The sequence below is a fragment of the Lissotriton helveticus genome, chromosome 7 (assembly GCF_964261635.1).
Source record: "Lissotriton helveticus chromosome 7, aLisHel1.1, whole genome shotgun sequence".
Taxonomy (NCBI): domain Eukaryota; kingdom Metazoa; phylum Chordata; class Amphibia; order Caudata; family Salamandridae; genus Lissotriton; species Lissotriton helveticus.
Window position 1 is genome coordinate 1,720,291,534 of NC_136068.1, and position 13,325 is coordinate 1,720,304,858.

Sequence of the window (13,325 nt, forward strand, 5' to 3'; positions counted from 1 at the left end):
GTGGAGCGCCAGGGGATGCCTGTAATGACCATTGCAGGCACTTTCTTTGCCCAATACAGGGAAAGCAGTCCACTGTCAGTGAACGAGGACACTCCTGGTGCGCTCCTGGAGGTCCAGCACAGGTCCAGGACTCACTGATGTCAAGAGAAAGCCCCAGGCCTCTGCGCACACACCAGTTTAGTGTGGGGCTAGAGCCAAAGTAAAAAAACTGTATTTCAGATACATGCAGTCGGGCCCTCAGGGCAGGGTAACAGGTGTCATTCGCATCTCAACAACCGCCGTTAAAGAATATTAAAAATGTAATTATGCAATGCAAACCCAGGGAAGAAACCATAAAAACCTACAAAAGGCATTATTAATATTAATAAGCAATTAGTAGTTGGTTTGCCCAATCACAGAGTTTGTAAAGCAGTACAAAGTGACAGCAAACGGGAATAGAAGGTCACCAATTTTAAATGCAAATTTAGAAATGTGGGGGACATGCATGAAGACATTGTTTGTAAAAAAGAAAGAATCAGAAACTTGTAAAACGTCCCGACCCTTGTGAAGTATGTGAATGGAGGAAGTAATGCATGAGAAGTTTGAAGGCACAGGTTGACGACAGCTGTCCTTGTGAATGAAAAAAAATTCCTTTGGAAATTTATGGTTGGAATAAGTTAAGGCTGATTAGATTAGGTTTCTTTGACGTCACAAAAATAGTAAAATATGACCTTTTGTGAAAATGACTTAGCTTCTAAACCTCTTGAACAAAGTTGCTTCGATTTGACTTATTACGAGACAACAACTGGCTGCAAGAGAATACAGCATAGACTTTTAGGTCTGTCCAGCAGGACGTTTTATTATCATAATAAGTAAAATATTCATAATGATAAGAAGGGGCTTTTAGCTGCCTCTTCGCCTGTTGGGTTTTTTGACTATTCAGATTTTGCTTCTGCTCAGCACAGAGCCTGGGACAATATGTCAACTACCTTCAGTCATGGCTCCCTTGCACACCTAGTTAAGGCGTTTTACGTGATTTCATGCACACATCCGCCTAAAAAAGTTAACTTGCCAGTGGATTTTTTCTTTCTCTTCCTTTTTAAACTCGTATTCAGCTATCCATTTTGAATTATGGGCAAGATGTAGGAGGCCAATTACCGGCGCTAACGCTGAAATTCGCAGACTTTCAGCGTTTGAGATCGCTATTTGGCTGCGAGCAATGTAGGTGAGTTTAAAGCTACTCGCAAAACAAGGAATCACAAAATTGCGTTTATTGAAAATCCAATGTAAGTAGCACAAAAGAAAGTGCACTTTAGCCTTAAGGAATCGCTAATTACCACCAACTTCAAGTTTGTGGTAATTAGCAATTTCCTTTAAAAAACGCACTTTTTTTCTTTTTTTAAAGTGCCATGTCGCACACATGTATGCCCTTTGGGCATGTATGTGCGCCACATGTGCACACATGCACATTTCAGGGGTGCAACAGGGTGTCTTTTTGTCACTCCGGCACCCTTGAAATACAGCCCGCTATTTGCAATTCCCTAATAGCGAATCGCAAATAGTGAATACCTTCCCATTCATTCCTATGGGCCTCCTAGCCCATAGGAATGAGTGGGTAGGTATTCCTCATTAGCGAATCTCAATTTGCGATTCGCTATTAAGGAATATTAAGGATTCGCTAATATTTTATCGATTCCTACCTACATCAAATTTTGCAAGTCCTTAATAGCGAATCGGTAAAATTAGCTATTCTGGATTCGCAAATTTGATTTTACCTACATCTGGCTCTATGTGTCTTTATGTATACACTAGCAGCCCGTCCCAACGTTGTCCCGGTATACACACGCCAACAACGGAGTCCTGTGAACGCTTGTTTTGCAGGATTTCCACGCCCCCTTTTTGCCGAACGCCCGTTGAATGCCGCGCCGATTGCTATATGGCAACGCCCCCACATGCCCACAACGGAGCCCTGTAAACGCTTGTTTTACCTGATTTCCGCCCCCAGATTTCCGCCCCAGCACAATGCACACGCTTGCTTTACCTGATTTCCGCCCCCAGATTTCCACCCCCAGCACAACGTACACGGCCACAAGGAAGTACTAACACGTAGCGTTGGCCACGCCCCCACATGCCCACAACGGATCCCTGCAAACGCTTGTTTTACCTGATTTCCGCCCCCAGCTTTTACCTGATTTCCGCCCCCAGCACAACGCACACAGCCACAAGGAAGTACTAACACGTAGCGTTGGCCACGCCCCCACATGCCCGCAATGGATCCCTGCAAACGCTTGTTTTACCTGATTCCCGCCCCCAGCACAACGCACATGGCCACAAGAAAGTACTAACACGTAGCGAATGCCGGGCCCATCGCTGTATGGCCATGCCTCACCACAACGCACACGCCCCCAGCACAACGCCCCGAGCAGAACAGCCACGCCCACAAGGGACTACTTTGCCCCTAAGGTTCTTTTACCCTTCGAATGTATATGGTGGCCTGCTGTATAGCCTATGTCCATCTGCTGCAACTGTCCTTTCCAATGTTGCTTTGGATGTTGTGATTGGTGCTGTGGTTCCTGAGATTACCCGCCTCAAAGGTTTGGGCTCTCTCTTTATTATATTAGTATAGATAAACTAAAAAGGGTCTATATACCTGTTCTGAGGATACCCACTTTCTAGGAAGCTGCCATATTATTCTATTAAAATTAAATACAATAATATTTTACCTTGTTGTTGCACGCATACAATGGTCATACTTTCTTTGCTTTCTTCTTTTTATTTTTGAGGCATTTGCTTGCAATAAGAAATAAAAAATCTAAATGTAACCAATGCATTTACTTGCTAAGGCCAGACCTGTTGGCATTGCCACTTCTTATTTGAGATTTAGATGACATATGACCAAGATCCTTTCAGCACAGAGCCTGGGACAATATGTCAACTCCCTTCAGTCATGGCTCCTTTGCACACCTTGTGAAGGCGTTTTACGTGATTTCATGCACAAATCTGCTGAAAAAGTTACCTTACCAATGGATTTTTTCTTTCCCTTCCTTTTCCTTTTTAAACTCGTATTCAGCTATCCATTTTGAATTATGGGCCAGATGTAGGAGGCCAAATACGGAACGCTAATGCTGGAATTTGCAGAATTTCAGCGTTTGCGATCGCTATTTGGCTGCGAGCAATGTAGGTGAGTTTAAACCTACTAGCAAAATAAGGAATCACAAAATTGCGATTCCTTAAATGCAATGTAAGTAGCACAAAAGAAAGTGCACTTTAGCCTTAAGGAATCGCTAATTACTACCAACTTCAAGTTGGTGGTAATTAGCAATTTCCTTGAAAAAAGCACTTTTTTGCTTTTTTTAAAGTGCCATGTGGCACACATTTATGCCCTTTGGGCATGTTTGTGCGCCACATGTGCCCACATGCACATTTCAGGGGTGCAACTGGGTGTCCTTTTGACAATATGGCACCCTTGAAATACCGCCCGTTATTTGCAATTCCCTAATAGCGAATCGCAAATAGTGAATATCTTCCCATTCATTCCTATGGGCCTCCTAACCCATAGGAATGAGTGGGTAGGTATTCCTTATTAGCGAATCTCAATTTGCAATTCGCTATTAAGGAATATTAAGGATTCGCTAATATTTTATCGATTCCTACCTACATCAAATTTTGCGAGTCCTTGATAGCGAATCGGTAAAATTCGCTATTAAGGATTTGCAAATTTGACTATACCTACATCTGGCCCTATGTCTTTATGTATACTTAAACTAAAAAGGGTCTATATACCTGTTCTGAGGATACCGACTTGATAGGAAGCTGCCATATTATTCTATTAAAATTAAATACAATACTATTTTACCTAGTTATTACACGCATACAATGGCTATACTTTCTTTGCTTTCTTCTTTTTTATTTTTGAGGCATATGCTTGCAATAAGAAATAAAAAATCAAAATGTAAGCAATGCATTTACTTGCTAAGGCCAGACCTGTTGGCATTGCCACTTCTTATTTGAGATTTAGATGACATATGACCAAGATCCTTTCATATGCCCCCTGGGGTTAATAATTCCCCTCTGTGATCCAACCCGAACATCTGCCGCTCCTTCAACTGTATATTATGCTGCTGAAGAATTATACTTGCCTGTTTTGGGTTTTGTTTTTCAGTGTACAAGGTCTGTTTCCATGGTTCTGACTCAACAATATCCCACAAGCTCCCATCACTGGTAGATCCTTTGTCAATGCTGCTGCGGTTACAGTGCAGAGTGGATCCATTCAGCCCTCTGGGCGCGCCACACAGCGCGCGCCACACCTTCCATTGACAACCAGACAAAGGCCTATCGAAGAAAGTCTTCTTCCTCCAGGAACTGGATAGTCCCCAAAGCAGGCCAGAGTCATCGTGTATCTCACTACTTATTCCAGCTCTCAGGCACCCTGGACCCTGAGTCGACTCACGCAGGCGAATAGGACAATAGACGGGGAAGGATCTGCCATCTCTTACAATGTATGGCTATGACATGTCCAAGGACCCTCAGGAACCTTCTGCACCAAGCTTTCCTCCTCCAACATGCGGGCCAGGACCCATGCCTGGCTATGGTGCCCCACCACCCAACCTGCAACCCAATCCACAGAACCCTGGGATCTACCCACAGTACAACATCGGCTACGTCCATGGACAGAACGCGGTAGTGGTGACCCAGCCAACGGTGGTCGTTGCCCCATTGCCGGTCTACGAGAAGGACTACCTGGGCTACTCAATTTTCAACCTGCTCTGCTGCTGCCTGTGCCTCGGCATCGCCGCTCTGGTTTTCTCTATTAAGGTAGGTCCCTCTAAGAATGAGCTTTACAGCGAGAAGGGGCTCTAGACCAGCTCTTTGTGGGGTGCAATACTAAGGAAACGAGGGGCCACTGGCCAGGCCTCTAGAGTGGGCCTGAGCACTGAGGAGCAGGGGTGATGCTGGCCAGGAGTGAGATACACAAGGCAGATATAAGCAATGGACCACCGGGTGTGGCTGGCCAAGACTGCGGAACAATGTGTAGGTATAATCACAGGGGAGCCACAGTGAAGATTAAGGTGCGAGGTGTAGGTATGAGGAAGTAGTAAACGGTCTATCATAGACAAAATACTGATGCAAACAGTGTAGAATGAACTAAAGGGTGCACATCAGACTGAGGTACATATTGAGGGTGTGAGGAATTAAGTAAAGGGTGCTCCACAGACTGAGGTACATAGTGAGGGTGTGAGGAATGGAGAAAGAGTGCTCCACAGACTGAGGCACACAGTGTGGGTAGGATGAATGGAGTAATGGGTAATCCCACAGTCTGAGGTACATGGAGAGGGTGTGAAGAATGAAGTAGAGGGTGTGAGGAAGGAAGTAAAGGGTGCGCCACAGACTGAGGTACATAGTGAGGGTGTGAGGAATGGAGAAAAGAGTGCTCCACAGACTGAGGCACACAGTGTGGGTAGGAGGAATGCAGTAAAGGGTAATCCCACAGACTGAGGTACATAGTGAGGGTGTGTGGGATAAAGTAAAGTATACTCCACAGACTGAGGTACATAGTGTGTGAGGAATGAAGAAAAGGGTAATCCCACAGACTGAGGCACATAGTGTGGGTGTGAGGGATGGAGTAAAGTGTGCTCCACAGACTGAGGCACACAGTGTGGGTGTGAGGGATGGAGTAAAGGGTGCTCCACAGCCTGAGGTACATAGTGTGGGTGTGTGGGATAAAGTAAAGTGTGCTCCACAGACTGAGGTACATAGTGTGTGAGGAATGAAGAAAAGGGGAATCCCACAGACTGAGACAGACGGTGTGGGTGTGAGGGATGGAGTAAAGGGTGCTCCACAGAGTGAGGTACATAGTGTGGATGTAAGGATTGGAGTTTCGGGGGGTGCAACAGGCGGAGGTACATAGTGAGGGTGTGTGGGATGGAGTAAAGTGTGCTTCACAGACTGAGGTACATAGTGTGTGAGGAATGAAGAAAAGGGTAATCCCACAGACTGAGGTACATAGTGAGGGTGTGAGGAAAGAAGAAAAGGGTGCTCCACAGACTGAGGTGCATAATGAGGGTGTGAGGAATGGAGTAAAGCATGCTCCACAGACTGAGGTACATAGTGTGGGTGCAAGGAATAGAGTACAGGGTGTGCAACAGACTGAGGTACATAGTGTAGGCAGGAGGAATGGAGTAAAGAGTGTGCCACACACTTAGACACACAGTGTGGGCAGGAGTAAAGGGTAATTCCACAGACTGTAGTATATAGCGAGTGTGTGAAATTGAGTAAAGTGTGCTTCACAGACAGAGTACATAGTGAGGGTCTGAGGGATGGCGTAAAGGGTGCTACACAGACAGAGGTACATAGTGAGGGTGTGAGGGATGGAGTAAACGGCAATCCCACAGGCTGAAGTACATAGTGAGAGTGTGAGGAATGGAGTAAAGGGTGCTCCACAGACTGATGTGCATAGTGAGGGTGTGAGGAATGGAGTAAAGGGTGCTCCACAGACTGAGGTACATAGGGATGGTGTGAGGAATGGAGTAAAGAGTGCTCACAGACTGAGGTACATACTGAGGGTGTGAGGAATGGAGTACAGGGTGCTCCACAGATGATTGAGGCCCACAGTATGAGTGTTTGATCTCCGCACAGAAATAACAGACAGCGCCACTCAACTTAGAAGTTAAGTACATATACAGTGTGGGCCTTGGCACAGATGTAGCAAGAAGTGCTATGCATTAGTAGTGAGGTACATATAGTGTGAGGGCCTCAGCACAGAGGTAGCTTCAGTGCTGCATATTAGAAGTGAGGTACATATACTGTGTGGGTATTGGCACAGAAGTAGCAGGCGGTGCCACGTGTTAGTAGTGAGGTACATATACAGTGTGGGTCTCGGCACAGAATTAGCAGGCAGTGCCACGCATTAGTAGTGAGGTACATATACTGTGTGGGCCTTGGCACAGAAGCAGCAGGCAGGTAACACGCGTTAGTAGTGATGTAAATATACTGTGTGGGCCTCGCCACAGAAGTAGCAGGCGATGCCACGTGTTAGTAGTGAGGTACATATATTAGGAGGTCCTTAGCACAGAAGTAACAGGCGGTGGCACGCATTAGTAGTGAGTTACATATACAGTGTGGGTCTCGGCACAGAAGTAGCAGGCAATGCCACGCATTAGTAGTGAGGTACATATACTGTGTGGGCCTCGGCACAGAAGTAGCAGGCGGTGATACGCGTTAGAAATGGGGTACATATAGTGTGTGGGTCTCGGCACAGAAGTAGCAGGCTGTGCAACACGTTAGTATTGAGGTACATATACTGTGTGGGTCTCAGCACAGAAGTATCAGGCGGTGCCAGGCATTTTTAGTGAAGTACATATACTGTGTGGTCATCAGCACAGAAGTAGCAGGCGGTGCCACATGTTAGTAGTGCGGTACATATACTGTGTTGGCTACAGCACAAAAGTAGCAGGCGGTGCCACGCGTTAGTAGTGAGGTACATGTACTGTGTGGGCATCGGCACAGAAGTACTAGCCGGTGCCACGCGTTAAAAGTGCGGTACATATACGGTGTGGGCCTCAGCACAAAAGTAACAGGCTGTGCCATGCATTAGAAGTAAGGTAAATATACTGTGTGAGCCTCGGCACAGAAGTAGCATGCAGGTGCCACGCATTAGTAGTGAGGTGCATATACTGTGTGAGCCTCAGCACAGAAGTAGCAGGCGGTGCCATGCGTTAGAAGTGAGGTACGTATACTGTGTGGTACTCAGCAGTGGGACAGCACTGGTTTAAAAGCGAGACTGCAGGTCAGAACTGAGGTACATAATATGAGCAGTTTAATCAGTGGGGTAAGAACAGTTGCAAATAAAGTTAGCCCAGCACACTTTAAAGGTCAAGTAATAAGCAATAAACAGTTTTCAAGATGCAAATGTATTCCAATGAAGAGTGGATGTTATGTGGTTGTATTAAATTTCATCCTTTTTTTTTTTTAAACGTTTTGCAACCGCCAACTCGTTTTGTCCATACACGGACTTCTTCAGGGCTCGCAGTATGTATTTGTAGCGCTGTCATATGATTATTGTGTGCTGGGCTAACTTTGTTTGTTGTTGTTTTGGGAAAGCCGGTTGGGTGACGACTGGCTCCCCAATTATTGTAGGTATAGGGGATTGTGCCTCAAGCCCTTTTTGCACCTTTTGTATCTGACAATCAGGGATGTTAGGACTTGTGTGGGTATCTATGCTTTAATCCCCAAACACCCTTGTAACGGGTAAGAACAGTTGCTCTAGGTAAGGAGTCAGGACTAACATACCAGTGCTGTTGTGGACTGGGGTAGACATTGTGTGGGAGTGTCCGTGCTGAATCAGCAGGGTGGGGTGCTACACTTGGGGGGCATGTATTTTACATGCGGGTGCCCTCTGCCACAACAGACTCAAGGAGCCTTGTAACATTCTTAAAACAAAGTCTTAAAAGTACGCTCTAACACGTTTAAATAGTGCTATTGTGACACATAGACATAAAGTATCAAATACGTTGTATTTAGGAGAGCAGGGTTGACAGTGTTCTTAAACTATAAGATTCATGTTTGTCTCTGCGCTTGTTATGCCACAGCAGAACGCATTTCTTTTATCCATGAATGTAATTATTATAATTGCACTTATATAGCGCTTACTACCCCAACGAATCATTGAAGCGCTTTTCAGCGAGTAGCATGCTACTCTCAAACCCAAAAAGCATTATTGAAGAATTAGTATAGGGAAATATGAAATTAATTTGAGCGGGCACATGTAAGTGTGTTAGTTGGATTGAAAAGGATAGTGGAGTAATAGAAGAGGGAAGGGTCTAGAAAGTGTTTCTTTGGAGACCATAGCAGTGGAGGAGGTTTGGGATGAGTAACGGAGAGATGGAGGAGGGAAGAGTCTCTAGAAGTGCGTTAGGGAACAAGATGAGGTATCTGATGAGTCTTGGAGGGATACATGAGGGAAGGGTTTAGAAAGGCTTCTTTGGGAGATCTGAATAGTATAAGAGGATTGAGATGATGCAAGGAGCAGTAGAGGAGGGAAGAGTCTACAAAGGGTTATTTTGGGGATCATAGTTATAGAGTGGGGTTTGGGATGAGTCAGAGAGTGGAAGTAGCAGATATATTGCGAGAGGTATGGGATGAGAAATAGGGTAGTGCATTGTAGATAGTAATAGAATGAGGTTTGGGATGAGTCAAAGAGTGGAGGTAGAGAATATTTTCAGAGGGGTATAAGGTGAGATATAGGGTACTGCATTGGAGATGCTGAATTATGAGTAGAGTAATAAATATAACGATACATAAGTATATGTACATAAGTACATGGAAAGTATCATTTATAATGAAGGTAATATAACTAGTTTTAAGTTGTATTTAACCCCATGGATGCTCAGCATATTCCCCTGCTGTGCTGAGAAATCGGAAATCCCACACAACATGACGAGCTGGGCTCGTCATGAGCGTGCGAGGAGGCTACTTCATGACGAGCCCAGCTCGTCATGAGCGTGGAAGGGGTTAATAAACTCCGACTTTAAAGTATTGCTGAACTTTCATCAAATTTATTTGGTTTCATAATATATATGTATTTTAAAAAATTCAATTGTGAAGCAATTGTAGATAAATAGTTATAGAAATGTGCTTTTTTATGCAGTGACCTATATACAAGTTAAACATAGCCATAGGTAATATGTACATTGTTAAGCAGACCTAATATCTATATTTAGATATGTGTATTCATACAAAGGAATACACATATCTAGATACATACATATAACCCAAATAAATGCTTATATACACATGGATGTGCTGTACATTTATGCTTGAGTATGGTGGTTATGTGGGGAAGGGCTAACTCTTGAGTAGTCTTCTGAAAATAAGGTAGATATCCATGGATATTATGTTTGGAGTAAAGAGTTCCATAGTTTGGCTGCTTGAACAGAAAAGGATGTGCCACATATTTTTTTTAACTGTACGGTGGGATTTTGGGGTGAAGTGTCCATCTAGTGAGAAAGTACCTTTGATGAATGTATTTGGTGATTGTTTCCCTGATGAAGAGCGGCCCTGTTCAATGCATCGCTTTTTGGGTGATACATCGGTGTGGATCTTCTGACAACCGGTAACTAATGAAGGGCTTCAAGGCAGGTGAGATGTAGGCATATGACTTTACATATAGGAGTAGTCTGGTAGCAGAGTTCAGAATCATTTGTAGTCTTTTCATAGTTGTTAAAGATGATCCATGGTAGAGGCTATTGGCATTATCAAGTTTATTGTAAAATAAAAATTCCCTTGGAAACAATGTCACTAACAATCACCCTTCATGTCATCCATCCAATGTTTCATCCACACAGGTGCCAGAATAAGAGACCCCCATGGTTACCAATATAAACACACTGCGATTGCGGCTAACAATTTCTAACAAAGTATACACATTTATTTTTTAATAAAAGAGTGTTAAAAACATGACAATGAAAATCACATTCATGATCCTAAAATGTTTATAAATTCATAAAAACATATTACAGAAAAAGAGACAAAATTAGGTGAATCATTTCGAAAACATCCCCAAATATTAATTTGCTGGGATCTATTGACAAAATCAGGCTAATATCAAAAGTACTCATCAGAATAGTCCCTCGAATGTAATTAAAAACACTGGCGCCGATGCGTTTCGGTGGGCTGCCTGATATGCACCACCTTTCTGAAGACAAGGATAGTTTGTTGTCTCTCTTATTTCTCTTTTTTCTCCTCACAACATAAACATTTTTTTTAAATTATCTAAATAAGAAATATAAAAAATACAAATATACGTTAGTACATTGTCCTCACAAAACATCATTAAAACATTAAAGCATTGAGGTAGACTTAACAGCCAGTTCAACTGTTTTTTTAGGCACATTTTTCCTAATTTAGCCATGTTAGGCCTACTCAATACAATACTTAAAAACAACAACGATCTACCATGTTTATATTCACATTTACGCGACTTTGAGTTATTGACTTTGCAAATAACAAGGCCTTTTATTTTTGTTTTCGTTTTCAAAACATAAATAAAAGGCATTTTCATTTACAATGCCAATAGCTTAAACTTGCGTAAATGCGAGACCTATTGCATTGCAAATGCTTGTTTCAGAAGGGATATGTTCCCTGCTACAGCTGGGGCATATTATCCTTTGCACTCTGAGCACACAAGGCAGGTGACCCCACGCTAGTCCTTCCCCTTAGCGAGAAATAATTACCTATTTACCCATAGACCCTGAAAACCCTTCCAAAAATAATAAAAAACAAGGATACTGCAGGAGAGAGATCCCCGGCGATACAGAGGAAAAGGCGAGTGAATGCGTGTGTATGGCAAGAGGAAAGGAGATACCGCGTTAGCAGCCAGTGCTGTCATTTCGTCCTCCAAGGCATGTGGCCCTGTTTATTTATCAATTGCAACCCCCGTTGTATTTTAAGATGCCACGTCTTAATGCTTCAAAAACAGTCATGCAAGCCTCGCCACGCAGCAAAACACCCCTGCAAGCAGGACAAATGTATCGTATGCGCCTCAGCCTACTATCTGCAAGCACTCACACCTCCAGGCGGCCAGTGGTTTGTTTTCAGTAAAAAAAAAAAAATGGGATATTAAAATATATTTATATATATATATATATATATATATATATATATATATATAGACTCATAGTAAGCAAACATTAGTACAAGCATTTGCAATGCAATAGGTCTTGCATTTGCGAGAGTGTAAGCTATTAGCATTGTAGATGACATTGCCTTTTATTTATGTGTTTTGAAAACCTGCAAGCTTACAAGAAGCAACGTTGGCAGTAAAAGAGGTGCAGTTACTGTTAGCCTTGTTTCTCATAAGCAACCCCTAAGTACAAAGAAGATTGGATGCGGGATGTCTTACATAAAAGATGATGGTTGCGGTGTGCAAGTTTTAAAGACATTCTTCAAGCATGATGTGGGTTATGTTACTATGCACCTCAGCATAAAGTGTTGCAAAAAGTGTGAGACAAGATACTTTCAAGCACACCTACTTCTGACTTCTTAAGCTTGTAATTTTCATCTTGTGATTACGTGGCTGGAAGAGCCTGTTTGAGATGAAGGTAAGAACCTAATTTTCTTATAATTAAAAGAAACACCCTTTTATTTCATCTGCTTGATGTCAAATGTTGCGGAGTGCTCTTTTTATACGCTACTAACAACATTTACATATATCTTTTAAATTCTTTGCTGATTATTCACGTTAATATTCCTCCTTGATATATTTATGTCAAATCAAGAGTATACCATTCTTTTATGTTTTACATGTAGGCAATGTAGCACATTACCACTTTAAAGGACAGATTCTCTTCCTCTGTAATTGAAAGCAGATATGAACAGACATGCACAACCAACCTTTTCTACTACTGAAATATCCGGATGCTACATACTGGGTGTTATATATGGTGCAACCATTTTATAATTGGTGCCCCAAACAGGTCCAAGTTCTCAAGAGTGACAGCACCTCCACCCCTCCGTTGGCATTCGGCAAGAGCCAGACATCCCCTTAAAGGAAAGTGTTGTCTTGGTGTGCACACAAGTTGAGAGCAACTGCCAAGCACCCAAAAAGTATCACAGAACTATGGGGCATATTACCAACAACTAGCGCGAATATCTCCAAAAGTTGGTAATAGGAGATAGCGATGTTAGCGACTGTTTTCAGTCGCTAACATCTTGGCACGCCCACTTTGCATGTCATTAGTGATAAATTTCTCTGACATGCAAAGTGGGGTCCAAGATGATCGCTATCTCCTACTAGCTGTCGCTAACTGGTGTTAGCGACAGCTAGGTAATAGGGAGATAATTTTATCTCCGCTTTCTTGGCTTTTAAAGCCAAAAAAGTGGAGATAAATCCCTTGATAATATGCCCCTATATTTTCAACAATTTACTCAGTATCAAAGTAAGTTATATCCAATAAGCCGGTGTATTTGGTTGTGTGACTGGTTATCGCCACCAGTTTAGGTGGCATTACCACCAGTATACTCAATATGATCAAATACAGAGCATGTGATTTGTCAAAGTAACAGAGCAAGCCATGCGAGCTGCACAAGGAACCAGTGTTATGACATGACAGCACAGTGATCTTGCTACGTATGGGTGAGCAGAAAATATAGTGGAAAGCACTGAGAAAGAAGCAAAATACAGAAGACACCTTGTCACCAAAGTGAAGGTCTTACATTCTTTGCACGTTTTTTCCAGGCGAGGCCGGTAGCTAGGCACCGATCTATGGGTCCCACACCCCCAGACAAGCAGCACATTTAGAATATTTTATTGAATATAGTGATTCAAAGTAATGGGACGATGTAAAGTC

General features: G+C 43.0%; 1 protein-coding gene across 1 annotated transcript in view; it reads left to right on the forward strand.

Annotated features, from left to right (window-relative positions):
* Nucleotides 1-4,434: 4,434 nt before the first annotated feature.
* PMIS2 (PMIS2 transmembrane protein) overlaps nucleotides 4,435-13,325 on the forward strand; it is a 69,224-nt gene continuing 60,333 nt past the window's right edge. Inside the window, exon 1 of the mRNA XM_078651036.1 lies at nucleotides 4,435-4,794. Within this exon, the coding sequence (XP_078507162.1) occupies nucleotides 4,477-4,794 (318 nt within the window). The 5' untranslated portion in view covers nucleotides 4,435-4,476. The remainder of the gene's footprint in view (nucleotides 4,795-13,325) is intronic.